Below are 13,450 nucleotides of genomic sequence, written 5' to 3'. Positions count from 1 at the left end.
GAAACACTAGAGAAAAGCAAACAGGTTTATAGGGGATACCATTAGCTTAGCAGGTCATATAGTTAGGCATTTGCTTCAAAAGCTCTTGAAATAAATTTAAAACCATTGGCATAAATAGAGCAGTTTATTCCTTGGCCACAAGTGAGCACACACTAGAGAGTTTTTAAAGCAAGAAGAAACAGGAGCCTCAGTTGGGAATTTCCAGCATTTAAGTATTTGATTACAGAGAAATGGGTTGGGGGCGTTAGCCATAGTGTTGGAAGGCTGGACCTTATACCATTGTATGGAGAGACGTACGGGCAAGGAGGAAGTGACGGCAGTCACGTCAGTGGCTTTGAAAACATTTGCTAGGGTTGTAAGAGAAGGTGGTAGTTGGAGGTTTAAAGAGTGTTTTTGAGAGAGGCAAATGAAAGGGGGTAAATGTCAGAAGACGGGAGGCATCAGAAGGTTGTTTTCTTGATAGGTGGGCGTGGGTGTCCACATTCGAGGGATAACTCACCTTAACACCATGTTGCATGGTCACCAGAGATAAGGGGTCTACACACTGGTGTGTTTCATAACATCAAATTGGGACAGTTCCCATCTAACATTAGTTTGTATCAGAAGAAGGAAAGAGGTAATCTGTATTTGTTAATTGTTTTAAAGTTACGTGGGGGCCGGGTGTGGCAGCGCACACCTTTAATACTAGCACTAGAGAGGCAGAGGCAGTGGAGATCGCTGTAAGTTTGAGGCCAGCCTAGTTTATTTACATAGTAGTTCCTGGCCAGTCACACCAACTTAGTGAAACTGTCTCAAAAAAAAAAAAAAGTTGCACAATACCTTTGTTTTCATATAATACAGACTAAAATATTCTATTTAGTATTGCAAAAGTCAGAAGTTTTCTTTTAAAAAACCAAAACCACTATTGAGAGTTCTCTTCTTGTATAGGTGCAGTTTTCTCTAGCAGCCAAGGACGGGTAAACCCCTTCAAGGTAACCAGTGTTGTTTTCTGTTTGAATGATGTCACTAAAAGATATTTCCAAATGACCTCCTTAGACTCTGAGGGATCAAAGACAGATCACAGAGGTCATTCCCATCTAAGAGTTCCTCAGTTCTGAGTACTGAGTTCGGATGATTTTGAGAGGTTCTCCCTGTTTGTCTTTGGGGGTGTAGTATTTGAGAGAATATGCTTCAGTCTCAATTTGGGTTGTACTCCATGACTTCATTTTCAAAAAGGATGCTACAGTGAGGATGTTTTCTTCTTCAAATATAATATGCTCTTTTCTCTTCAGGTGCTAGTTAATTCCAAAGAACCCGCTGTGTCAATGAATTCAGCACGCTCAACTAATATTTTGGACAATATGAACAAATCCTCCAGGAAGTCCAGCCCTCTTAATCGAGCAGGAAATAACGAAAAGTCTCCAGTTATAAAGCCTCTCATTCCCAAGCCAAAGGCTAAGCAGGTACTGCTTCAGTGGCCTTGTGCCCTCTGTGCTGGGGTAGATGGGGTGCCTGTGGCCTGTCTCTGTGTGGCTAGGGAGTGTGTTCCATCCTGGTTTAGCCCCAGAATCCCCTTTTAAAATGTCTGCATGTTTGTCCCCAGACTCACACAACCGTTTGTTTTCGTAGGCATCTGCAGCATCCTATTTCCAGAAAAGAACTTCACAGGCTGACAAGACAGAGGAAGTAAAAGAACATCCTAAAAGTTCATCATCTGAAACTCCAGCTATATGCCCTCAAAACTCGGAAAACCAAAGGTACAGAGAAATTTGAAGACAGAGTGTCCCAGCCAGGTGTGGTAGCTTATCCCTTTAATCCCAGCACTTGAGAGGCAGAGGCAAGCAGATCTCTGTGAGTTCTAGGCCAGCAGGTCTAAAAAGCAAGTTCCTGGACAGCCATAGCTACATAATGAGACTTTGCTTCAAAATTAATTAATTAAAAATAAGATTTTAGGGCTGGTGAGGTGGCTCAGAGGTTAAGAGCAGTGGCTGCTCTTCCAGAGGTCCTGAGTTCAATTCCCAGCAATCACATGGTGGCTCACAACCATCTATAATGAGATCTGGTGCCCTCTTCTGGCCTGCAGGCAATATGCAGGATGAATATTGTATAGATAATAAATAAATAAATCTTTAAAAAAAAATAAATAAGATTTTAGCCGGGTGGTGGTGGTGCACACCTTTAATCCCAGCACTCGGGAGGCAGAGGCAGGTGGATCTCTGTGAGTTCGAGGCCAGCCTGGTCTACAGAGCTAGTCCAGGACAGGCTCCAAAGCTACAAAGAAACCCTGTCTCAAAAAACCAAAAAAGACTCTTAAAAAAATAAATAAATAAGATTTAAATTGTAAATACCTTTATCATTTAGGCTATTTAGAATCTATTCAGCTTCAGTATAGTGAAAGGCAATGTAGACTGCAGGTGGACTAAACATGGGGATTCTGGGGTCAGACTGCATAACTGTTCAGTCTCGGGTCCCACTCTTGTTCCCTGATCTCTCTGAGTCTCAGTTGCCTGGTTTATCAGTTGTGTTATTTCCAAACCATAGGGTTTTGCTATAAGGTAATACACATAAAGCATTTAGGATGCCTGGCAGCAAGTGCTCAGAAACTGAGACATTTCCATTAAACCTTCCGTAGACCTAAACAGTCTGTGCAGAGGTGTGATAGGATCCAGTCAAATGTGCAAGGTGCTTTGGCCACGCTTTCCTAATGATGGTGCAGGGAGAACCCAGGTCAGCAGAGTGAAGTGGAAAGGGGGGAGGGGGGAGGGCTGGGAAGTCAGCAGAGTTCACATAGCTGCTCTGCTAAATGATGAGCCTATGAATGACAGCTGGGGGTTCTCAGGCCAGACGGGCTCAGAGAGACTTTGAACCTATAAACACACAGAGCTGAAAATGCAGAGTTCATGTTTCTACGCCGACAGATGTAAAGTAAGTGGTCCTCCTGGATTACCCTGCAATGGATTCCAGCTCACAGACCCTTGGAACGCGAATCTTAAAAGGTCTTACAGTAAAAACCCAGAGCCAGATATTGGGGTGAAAGCTGAAAGATCAGAGGAGCAGAACAGCCACTAGCTTACCTCTACGAAATCCTCAGCCTCAAGAAAGTGCGTTCCTGTTTCCTCACGCCTTATATCCCTTCCTCTGCCCTGCCATAGCACTTCCTGGGATTAAAGGTGTGTGTCACTGCTGCCTGGTCCTGTTTCTCTCATGTCGCCCAGGGTGGCCTTGAACTCACAGAGATCCATCTGCATTAAAAGTGTGTGCCACCACTGCCTAACCTCTATGTCTAATTTAGTGGCAGGCTCTGTCCTCTGATCCCCAGGTAAGCTTTACTGGGGTACACAGTGTGTCGCCACAGACCCTGCAGCGCCCAGGCTCTTGAAAGTAATCTGGATATTGTTAACTAGTAGGGTTGTGCCTCCCTACTTTATATGAGTCTTGAAAGGCCAGTGGTTGGTTACTAATTTCAAAGATCATGTGACCTTTTAAATAGTATATTTCACATAATTTTTTCATGTACTTATTACCCCAGGCCGAAGACTGGGTTCCAGAGGTGGCTGGAAGAGAATAGAAGTCATATTCTGTGTGACAATCCTGACTTTTCAGATGAAGCGGACATAATAAAAGAGGGGATGATTCGATTCCGAGCATTGTCCGCCGAAGAAAGGAAGGTAAGGATCACCGTGCTGAGAAGAGACCTCGGTGGGTTTCCCGGCTTTCAAAGTTCTTTTATGTGCCTTTTTTGTTGGAAAATTGAATACATCAAAAAAGCCTTGGTGAAGAGGAAATTAGATGTGGGTGAATTTTTGACAAGTGGACTCGTAGTTGTTACTGAGTACTCATGGATCACTTTAAAAGCTACCTGTGTAAATGTGTGTCCTTTGAGGGACTACTCCCCCAAAGGGATGCTTTAGTTATGAGCTGAAAACAAAAGGATTAGTAAGCAAAAATTAATTTAAACTTTAAACTACTCTTTTCAAGTCCATGAAAGCAGAAAAAAATTAATGCTATCTACTTACATGAGAATAATTCCTTTTGTTGGAAAACCTTGGCGCTTTGGTCCAACTTTCACACAAAAATTAGGCTGGGAGCTGGCTCTCCTCTGTTGTGTTTAGGGATGAAGGAATGTGGGTGGTGTGCTAATTTAAACCTCAGACTTTACTTCCTCAGAGAGGCAGTTTACAGTATAGGCACCCCTTGGTGTGGACACCCTTGGTGTAGACACTGGCTTTGATGAATTGGGCTTTATGAACGATAGGTATTGCATGATCCAGAAGCTAGAAAACAACTGTTCCAGCTGCATTTAGAACCTTCTTAGCATTTTTTGTTTTTCTGTATAAGTTGACATGAATGAATTTGTCACAAAAGAGGGAGAGACTTAACAAAATTTGTGATTGTGGTTTTTGTTTTGTAATTTGGGGGAATTTTGTTTTTCTGTGTTTACAATGTAGGGCTTTGTGAATGTTAGGTAAGCATTCTCCCACTGAACTACATTTTCATCCCATGATTATGGGGATTATAATTCCATGGCTTTGGGGATTATTATAATCCCAATTCCCATGGCTTTGGAGATTACTTGGTTTTGTGCCAGGACATTGCTCTATAGCCCTGACTGGCCTGGAACTCACTATGTGAGTAAGGCTTGCCTCACACTCTGGGCAGTCCTCCTGCCTCTGGCCCCCCCCCCCCCATGTACCCCCATGTACTGAGATTATAGTGTTGAGCCTAGTTGCTGATTATGTTTTGTTTTAATTTAAAAAGTACATGCGGGGCTGGAGAGATGGCTTAGAGGTTAAGAGCACTGCTTGTTCTTCCAAAGGTCCTGAGTTCAATTCCCAGCAACTACATGGTGGCTCACAACCATCTGTAATGAGATCTGGTGCTCTCTTCTGGCCTGCAAGCATGCATGTAGGCAGAACACTGTATACATAATAAATAAATAAATCTTTTTTTAAAAAAAGTGCATGCATGTGTATTTGCCTATGTGTATACACACCATGTTCATCCTTAGTGCTCAAGGAAAGTGCATTTCTTTGCTCCCCACCCCCAAGTACATATGGTTGTTGGTTGTTTGTTAAGAGGAGATCTAATTAATTAGCCCAGACTGCCCTTGAATTCTTGACAGTCCTGTCTTAGTGGCCTCCCAAGTGTCCAGAATTATAAGTGTTCAGTGCCACACCCATGTGGACATTACCTTAGTGAGTTGTGATTTGAACCCTAGTGATGAGACAGGCTGAGCCTTTCCGTGTGCCCGTTGGCCATTTGTGTGTATCTTGAGATATCTGCTTAGAATCTATTGTGTGCTCTTAACCTGATTGTTAGAGTTTTGCTATTGTTTAGAAAGTTGCTTAAATATTATGGCTATCTACCCCTTGTTCAGATGGTTAGTTAACAAATATTTTCTTCCAAAAAATAAGAAATCTAAATCTGTCAACAATTAGAACCTTTAATGATAAACCTAAAAATTCTAGTGCTAATTACTGTTCTATATACAAGGACATACCCATGGAAGTAAATAGACCATTTTCATCCTAATTTTCCTTCATGCATAAAATCTCTTTACCCACTGTTTTACAAAGGTATGGACCAACAAGGCCAAGGAAGAGATTGCCAGCGATGGAGCTGAAGAGAAGAAGCGAAAACGTGAGATCTGTGAACCAGAAAACCCGGAAGAAGCAGCGAAGGAGAATCTGGATCTGTCTAAAAAGCAAAAAGCGTTAGATCTTTCCACCAACCAGAAACTGTCGGCTTTTGCATTTAAGCAGGAATGAAGGAAGAGTTGGGAAATATTGAAACTTGGCTCTAACTTTTGATGGATCCTGGACTTGTTTTGGTCTTAGGGAACCTATTATTATACTCCCGTGTGTTTAGAGACAGTGTAGTGGCGGGGGTGCAGCTTGTTGGTGGAGTGCTTGACTGGCATGCACAAGGCCCTGGGTTCCATCCTTAGTGCTACAGAAGCCAAAAAGATGGAGTAGCAATTTGCTGCATCAGAAACACAAGGTAAGAACTGTCTGTGCAGATTACTTGCCTTCCCCAGACAGAAGTGTCAGGATTACAGTTACTACCGGGGACACCATCATTTTTACTGTTTCTGACCTTTAAAAATCATTAAAAGCTCAGTCTTAAGACCTCTGCACTTTGTAGTACCTTCTAAGGTTTCCTCCCTCCGTTTATGTTTCGTAGTAGAAGGTACCACGGCCATCAGCTTCCCAAGTGAGTTATTATAGACTACTTTCTTGTCAACTTTCCCTCAGGACTGTGGCTTTAAATATGGGCCCCAAAGTGTAAATAATCCTGTAAATGAGATATGTTATTTTGTGTGTCTGGGAACTTTTTTCATCTCTGGCTTTCTGTTGTGTTTATACAGCCTGGGTCTTTTCAATAAATAAAACTTTCTCGTTTGCATATTTGTCTTGATACGGTGTTTAACATCGACTTTCCATGTCCCACGTTCTGCTACACCATTTGCATGGTAGAGAAAGTGGAGGCCTTACTTAGAGGTTGTGGCTGTGTAAGCATCCATGCTGCTGGGTGATGCCCTTCTTATCAGCAGCAGCAGTGTTTTGCAGAGTGAGTCTTTGAAAGCGTGATAAGACAGTTAGAGGAGCGGAAGTGTCTAACAGCTCTTAAACAGGCACAGTGCATTTCGGGGGATGCGGATGTGGAGTGCAGGTTAGTATGCCACGCCTTAGGTGTCGGTCCTAGCCTTCACCTAGTTTGTTGTCTGCATCTAGCCCATGGGCTTCTGGGATTCTCCTGTCTCTACCTCTCATCTCACTGTAGGAGCCCTGGGATTGCAGATGTGTGCTGTGTGCTCAGCTTCATGTGGGTTCCGGGGATCATGTAATGGGTGCTATACTCACTGAACTATCTCCTCAGCCCCACATTTTATCTAGTCTACGTGGAGATTAATACAAACTGAAACACAAAGTATGGATGCAAATAAAGTGAGGTGACTTGAAATCAGGCATAGTGTACAGGTTGAAAGGAGTCAAAGAAATTGAAACTGTAGTACAGGAACCATAGGATAGTTCTCCCACAGTGACTGAGCTTGGGAAGGCTACACTTCAGCTCAAGGACAGGCACATCACTGAAGAAGAATCTAGCAGTTATTAAACACCGTATCAAGACCCTCGTTGGGTTTCCAGCACCCATATTATGGCTCACAACCATCTGTAATTTCAGTTCCAAAGAACTGGATATCTCTTCTGACCTCTAGGGACATGAGGCACACATATGATGCATGCACATACATGCAGGCAAAACATTCATACCTATAAATAAATCTAAAAAAAAAAAACACTTAAAAAAAAATCACAACATAGCACCAGCTGCACATCCCACACACACAGGCCTGTGGGGAACATCCCCGTACAAACCATAGAATTGCACACATACATGCCCCACACAGACACAATGGAAGTTCAATGGTTTGTAACAGTTACTTTTTGCCATTGTGCTATAGTTGTGTAAGATTAATGCTGAGGAAGGCTGGTAGGGGAGCAAGTAGCTGGAGACACCCTGAATCTAGTGATAAGAAGCCCTAATGTGGCACTTTTAGCCTAGGGAGGGAAAGTTAGATTCTTTAAAAAAATTATCCCTTTAATCCCAGCACTCGGGAGGCAGAGGCTGGTGGATCTCTGTGAGTTCGAGGCCAGCCTGGTCTATAGAGCAGGTTCCAGGACAGTTAGAGCTGTTACAAAGAGAAACCCTGTCTCAAAACACACAAACAAACAAACAAACAAAAATTTACATTTTTAATTTTTTAGATTTATTTTATATGTATGAATGTTTTGCCTGCATGTATGTATCTGTTCTCAGAGGTCAGAAGAGCATGTTTGATGTCCTCAGAGGTCAGAAAAGCACATTGGAATGGTTGCGAGCCACCATGAGGATGCTGGGAATTGAACCCAGGTCCTCTACAAGAACAATTGCTCTTAAATACTGAGCCATCTCCCAGCCCCTACATTTATTTATTTATTCATTCATTCATTTTCATGTGTGTGTGTGTGTGTGTGTGTGTGTGTGTGTGTGTGTGTGTTTATATGTGGCATGGAACATGTATGTGTTTAGGAGAGGTAACAACTTTCAGGAATTGGTTCACTCCTTGCCACCATATGGATTCCTTCCGGAGCTCAAACTCAGGTCAATGAGCTTGGCAGCAAACATCTGTACCCACTGAGCCATTGTGCCAACTTAAAGAGAAGTGATTTTTGATTTCACTTTCTTCACTGTATTTGAAATTTTTTTTAATCCCTAGAATTACAGCAGTCTTCTGAGTGAGTGGAGACACCAGCAACAGTCTAAGAATGACTATGGACAAAAGAGCTGGAATCTTTGACAACACACTGAGTGTCCAAGCCATTCTTACAACAGCACGTCCAGGCATGGGGTGTCCACATGGCTCAAGGCACTGACACTCAGCCTTGGAGAACAGGGCACTTGCTTCACGCCCCAGCTTCCCACAAATGGAATCAGATCTCTCCAGGACGGAGGCAGTTTTCCGGGGATTCCAGTGTGCATTAACTATGAGAACCACTGAATTAACTCGATTTTAGTAGGTATCCAGTTTCTAGCAGTAACAAAAAGTAATTACCTGGGACAGCATCTTACTAAAAACACTTATTTTAAGTGAGAGAGAACATAGGACCCTGGAGGATTGAAAAGATCAGAACCAGTTCATTTTCCCATCGGCTTTGGTTCAGCCATCTGTGAAACTTTCCTAACATTGACATTAATTTCCACAGGTTCTTGGATGACTGACTGGGACCAATGTACAGTGAAGTTACAACACTAAAAATAGAACCAGCCAGAATAACGAAGAAACATGGTTTGGTCCTCTGCCTTCTGGAACTTCTCACCTGCATTGTCACTGGTAGTGTTTCTGGCAGGATGGTGGCCCAGCATTGTGTCTGTCTTTTCCAAATGCTAAGAGATGCTGGCATGAGGATCCGTTCCATTAGCTTCAGAAACATCTGTCATGGTTTTTCACATCTGCCCTTAGAGGATCACTGCAAACAACGAAGAAACTAGCAGACAAAAAACCTTGGAATTAGAAGTAGGTGGCGGTGGCGCACGCCTTTAATCTCAGCACTCGGGAGGCAGAGGCAGGCGGATCTCTGTGAGTTCGAGGCCAGCCTGGTCTACAGAGTTGAGTTCCAGGACAGGCTCCAAAGCTACACAGAGAAACCCTGTCTTGAAAAACAACCAAACCAAACCAACCAACCAACCAACAAACAAAAAACCACAAACTGTTGGTCACTACAGTGTTTGACACTGAAAACAAGCTCTTCACTTGCTCAGTTGCTGCCTACACACAACTTGTCCTTTGACCCATTAAACAACGGGAAACAAATACAGATTTAAAAGTAAACCCGGGTTGGGGATTTAGCTCAGCGGTAGAGCGCTTGCCTAGCAAGCGCAAGGCCCTGGGTTCGATCCTCAGCTCCAAAACAAACAAATAAATAAACAAATAAATAAAAATAAAAGTAAACCCACAGAATTAATAATGAAATGTAAAAGCATCGAGGAGTGGGAAGATATCCATGTCTAGAATTCAATAAACTTTGGGAGACCAACAACAACAACAACAAACGTAAAAGAGGCCAGTGAGCAAGGCCTGCAGGCTAGCAGCAGCCTGGAGGCTTGACCTGCACCTGTCCCTAATGGTGGTGCAAACATGCAGATTCTGGTGGACCAGTCTAGGAGGGCCTGAGAGTCTGCATTGCTAACTCTTTGCAGGTGACGCCATCAAAACTGTTCTGGTCAGCGGGTCATAAGCCAGGTCTGCTTGTGGAACCTGAGAAGGACTTAAGGCTGAGAGGAGGTAGGGGTCGGGGAGCGGGGGCTGGAACCTCAGAGATTCATTACAGCTCTAATGTGGGGTCTGAAAACCCATTCTCCATTCCCACAGCCAGTCTATTCTGTAGAAATCAGGTTCAGAGTTACCCAATCTTAGTTTTAAAAAAAAATCTAGCATTTCCGTGAAGGATCCTGACTTTGTCCTATTTTGGGCAGCAGACGGAAGGCTTCTGTGTTACAGACAAGCAGATTTTTCTAGGGAGAACCAGAGTTGCACATTGTGACACTCCGGGTTCTTGTCTGCTCACAGCGTTGAGGAGGAGGGAGCAAGCTGAGGTGAAACAGCCTGCAGATGCCAGTTTGTACTGAGGATTCAAAACCACAAGGGTTTGACCAAGGGGCCTTAGACTGGGTAGTTTTGTCATTAGACACATTTGACACATTTGGAGTCATCTCAGAGGAGGAGCCTTAATTAAGAAAATGCCCACAGAAGATGGGGCTGTAGGCTAGCCTGTAGAACATTTTCTTAACTAGTGATTGATGGGGGAGGGCCCAGCCCTTTGTGGGTAGTGCTAGGCTGGTGGTCCTGGGTTCTATAAGAAAGCAGACTGAACTGGGCAGTGGTGGTAGACGCTTTTAATCCCAGCACTCTGGAGGCAGAGGCAGGCAGATCTCTGAGTTCGAGGCTAGCCTGGTCTACAGAAAGAGTTCCAAGACAGCCAGGGCTACACAGAGAAACCTTGTCTGGGGTGAGGAGAAGCAAGCAAGCAAGCTGAGCAAGCCATGAGAGCAAGCTGGTAAGCAGCACCCCTCCATGGCCTCTGCACCAGCTCCTGCCTCCAGGTTCCTGCCCTGCTTGAGTTCCTGTCCTGACTTCCTTTGATGATGAACAATTCAGCTGGTGTGGTGGTTTGAATGACAATGGCCCCCATAGGCTCATGTTTGAAGACCAGGTCCCCAGTTAATGGGACAGTTTGGGAAGGATTAGAAAGTGTGGCCTTCTTGGAGTATGTTTGTCAGAAGTAGGCTTTGAGGAAGCAAGTTTTGAGGTTTCAAGAGCCCACACCGGACCCAGTCTTTCTCTCTCTCTCTCAGCTACTGCTCCAACACCATGGTTGTCTGATTCCAACCCTCTGAAAATGTAAGCAAGCCCTCAAATAAATGCTTTCTTTGTAAGAGTTGCCTTGGTCTTGGTGTCTCTTCACAGCAGTAGAACACTGACTAAGACACCTAGGAAACACTCTCCCCGGAACAATCCATAATCATAGTGCTGGCCATGTGGAGAATGGATGCTCGCAGGCTGCTTGCTCTGCAGTGGGCCATGGCTGAAGTGATGAAAATATTAATACTTTTTCTTTTTCTTTTTTTTAAGATTTATTTTATTTTTTTGCCATCCATATCTCCAGTTCCAGGGGACTCATATGTGGTGCACATAATACTCATACACACAAAATAAATAAATCTTTAAAAAAATTAAGCCAGGTGGTGGTGGCACACACCTTTAATCCCAGCACTGGGGAGGGAAAGGTGGGCAGATGTCTGAATTCAAAGCCAACCTGGTTTACAGCAAGAGTTCCAAGGCTGCAAAGAAAGACCCTGTTTTGAGAAGAAAGAAAAAAAAAAAAGACTTCTTTTATTTTTTAAATAAAACATGCACATGCAGAGGCCAGAGGCTTCGCACTGGATGCCCTGGAACTGGAGTTGCAGACAGTTGTGAACCACCCAATGTGGATGCTGGATCTTGAACTTGGGTCCTCTGAAAGAGAAGCAGTGTATGCTCCTAACCACTGAGCCATCTCTCCAGCCCTAAGGTAAAGAAACTACGGATATCTCAATAGTGGCACCGACAATTAACATACAACAACTGCTTTTGTTTTTGCAGGGAGGGCAGACTTGGTGGCACACACCCTTAATCACAGCTCTCAGGAGGCAGAGGCAGGTGGACTTCTGAGTTTGAGGCTAGCTTGGTTACTTAGTGAGTTCCAGACCAGCCAGAACTACCCAGTGACACTCTGTCTCAAAAACTAAATAAAAATCAATCAATTAATTAACGGTTTGTTATTGAACTAAATAGGAGTGACGGTGGTGGAGGAAGATGGATTGAGCTTTGCCCTGAATGACACGCTTCACCTGAAAGCAAGCCAAAAATCAACAGGCAAGCATGGTTCAGCAAGGTAGAAAAATCTCTTCTACATGTGTTAGATAGTGTTATATTTATAGCTTTAGTTTGTGGAGGCTAGAGGCCTCTGAAAATTAATGATACATTTCAAGAAGCTGATATATTGGTTATGAGACTTAGATCAGATGCAAAAATAAAAACAAATGGCTATTAAAGGCCCTAAAATTGCCTGGGCTAATTTAGGCTTCTGACCTATAACATTCCATTTCTTTCCAGTCGTGATGGTCTAGTCAAAGCCAAGGCCCTTGTGAGATCTTTTGCATAGACACACCTGCTGTAGAGAATTTCAGATCACAGCTCCTATCGCCATCCATGTGCCACAGTGTATATGTTTGGAGGCTAAGTGTTTTCTGCCCCAGGAAGCTTGGAAGGATGTGATATAGATGAAGCTAAGTACGTGGGAGAGTCGTCTATAGGGGAGAGAAATAGTTGTCGAAGCCATTAGTGGAGGCGTCCTGCATCATGGCACTGTTGTTAGCCATCTGCTTCTGTTTCTTTTTGCCTGCCCTTAGCATCTGATATAACATGTACACATCACATATAACAAGAATGTTGTGGCTGATAGAGAACAGCACTTAAAACAGGCAGTGTGGTGCGATTGGTAATTCCAGTGCTTAGAACAAGGGAAGTCGGAGGATTGGCAGCTTGTTAACACAGCAAGAATGATTTTCTAAAAAAACCCATCCAAACCAACAACAATAAAGAAACAGGGACAGTGAGGTGGCTCCATAGGTAAAAATATCTAGAATGCAAGCCTGACCACCTGAGTTTGAGCTCCCCACATCCACAGTGGAAAAAGAACTGACTTCCTCAAGTGAGCTCTTTGATCTGCACCTTGTGTACCCACTCATGTATACACATACATTATGCACACACATATACACATCATAAACACATACAGCATACACAGAGTTGCAGAATATGTGTTTATTTATGCAAAAATGTGTTGCATTTGTTTAACTATGTAAAGATGTATTGCATTTGTTTAATTATGTAAGATGAAGCTGGGTGGTGGTGGTGCTATCCTTTAATTCCAGCACTTGGGAGGCAGAGGCAGGTGAATCTTTGTCAGTTCGAGGCCAGTCTGGTCTACAGAGTGAGTTCCAGGACATCTAGGACTGTTAAACAGAGAAACTCGGTCTTGAAAAACCAGAAAAAAAAAAATGTAAAGATGTGTTGCTGTTTTACCTTGCCTGCCTAAGGCACCTGATTGGTCTAATAAAAAGATGAATGGCCAATAGCAAGGGAGGAGGCATAGGTTGGACTTTCAGGCAGGGAGAGTAAGTAGGAGGAGGAATTTAGGCTGTGAGGTGGGGAAGAAGAAGAGATGCCAGGTAGATGCCAGGGGGCCAGCCAGACAGACATGGAGGAAGCAGGAAAGCAGGACATACAGAATGAAAGGTAAACGGCTTAAATTAGGTTTAAAGAGCTAGTGGGACAAGCCTAAGCTAAGACTGAGCATTCATAATCAATAAGTCTCCATGTCTTTAT

At 43.5% G+C, this 13,450-nt stretch overlaps 1 protein-coding gene across 2 annotated transcripts in view; it reads left to right on the top strand.

Annotated features, from left to right (window-relative positions):
• Wdhd1 (WD repeat and HMG-box DNA binding protein 1) overlaps positions 1-6,384 on the top strand; it is a 43,869-nt gene extending 37,485 nt beyond the window's left edge. For both annotated transcript variants that reach the window (XM_036198475.1, XM_036198473.1), the window contains 5 exons: positions 928-971; positions 1,272-1,442; positions 1,609-1,736; positions 3,509-3,647; positions 5,556-6,384. In XM_036198475.1, coding sequence (XP_036054368.1) covers positions 928-971; positions 1,272-1,442; positions 1,609-1,736; positions 3,509-3,647; positions 5,556-5,747 — 674 coding nt within the window. In that variant the 3' untranslated portion in view covers positions 5,748-6,384. The remainder of the gene's footprint in view (positions 1-927; positions 972-1,271; positions 1,443-1,608; positions 1,737-3,508; positions 3,648-5,555) is intronic.
• The last annotated feature ends 7,066 nt before the right edge of the window (positions 6,385-13,450 follow it).

The sequence above is a fragment of the Onychomys torridus genome, chromosome 9 (assembly GCF_903995425.1).
Source record: "Onychomys torridus chromosome 9, mOncTor1.1, whole genome shotgun sequence".
NCBI classification, from domain to species: domain Eukaryota; kingdom Metazoa; phylum Chordata; class Mammalia; order Rodentia; family Cricetidae; genus Onychomys; species Onychomys torridus.
Note: the sequence above shows the minus strand (reverse complement) of the source record. Positions and strands in the feature narration are given on the sequence as shown.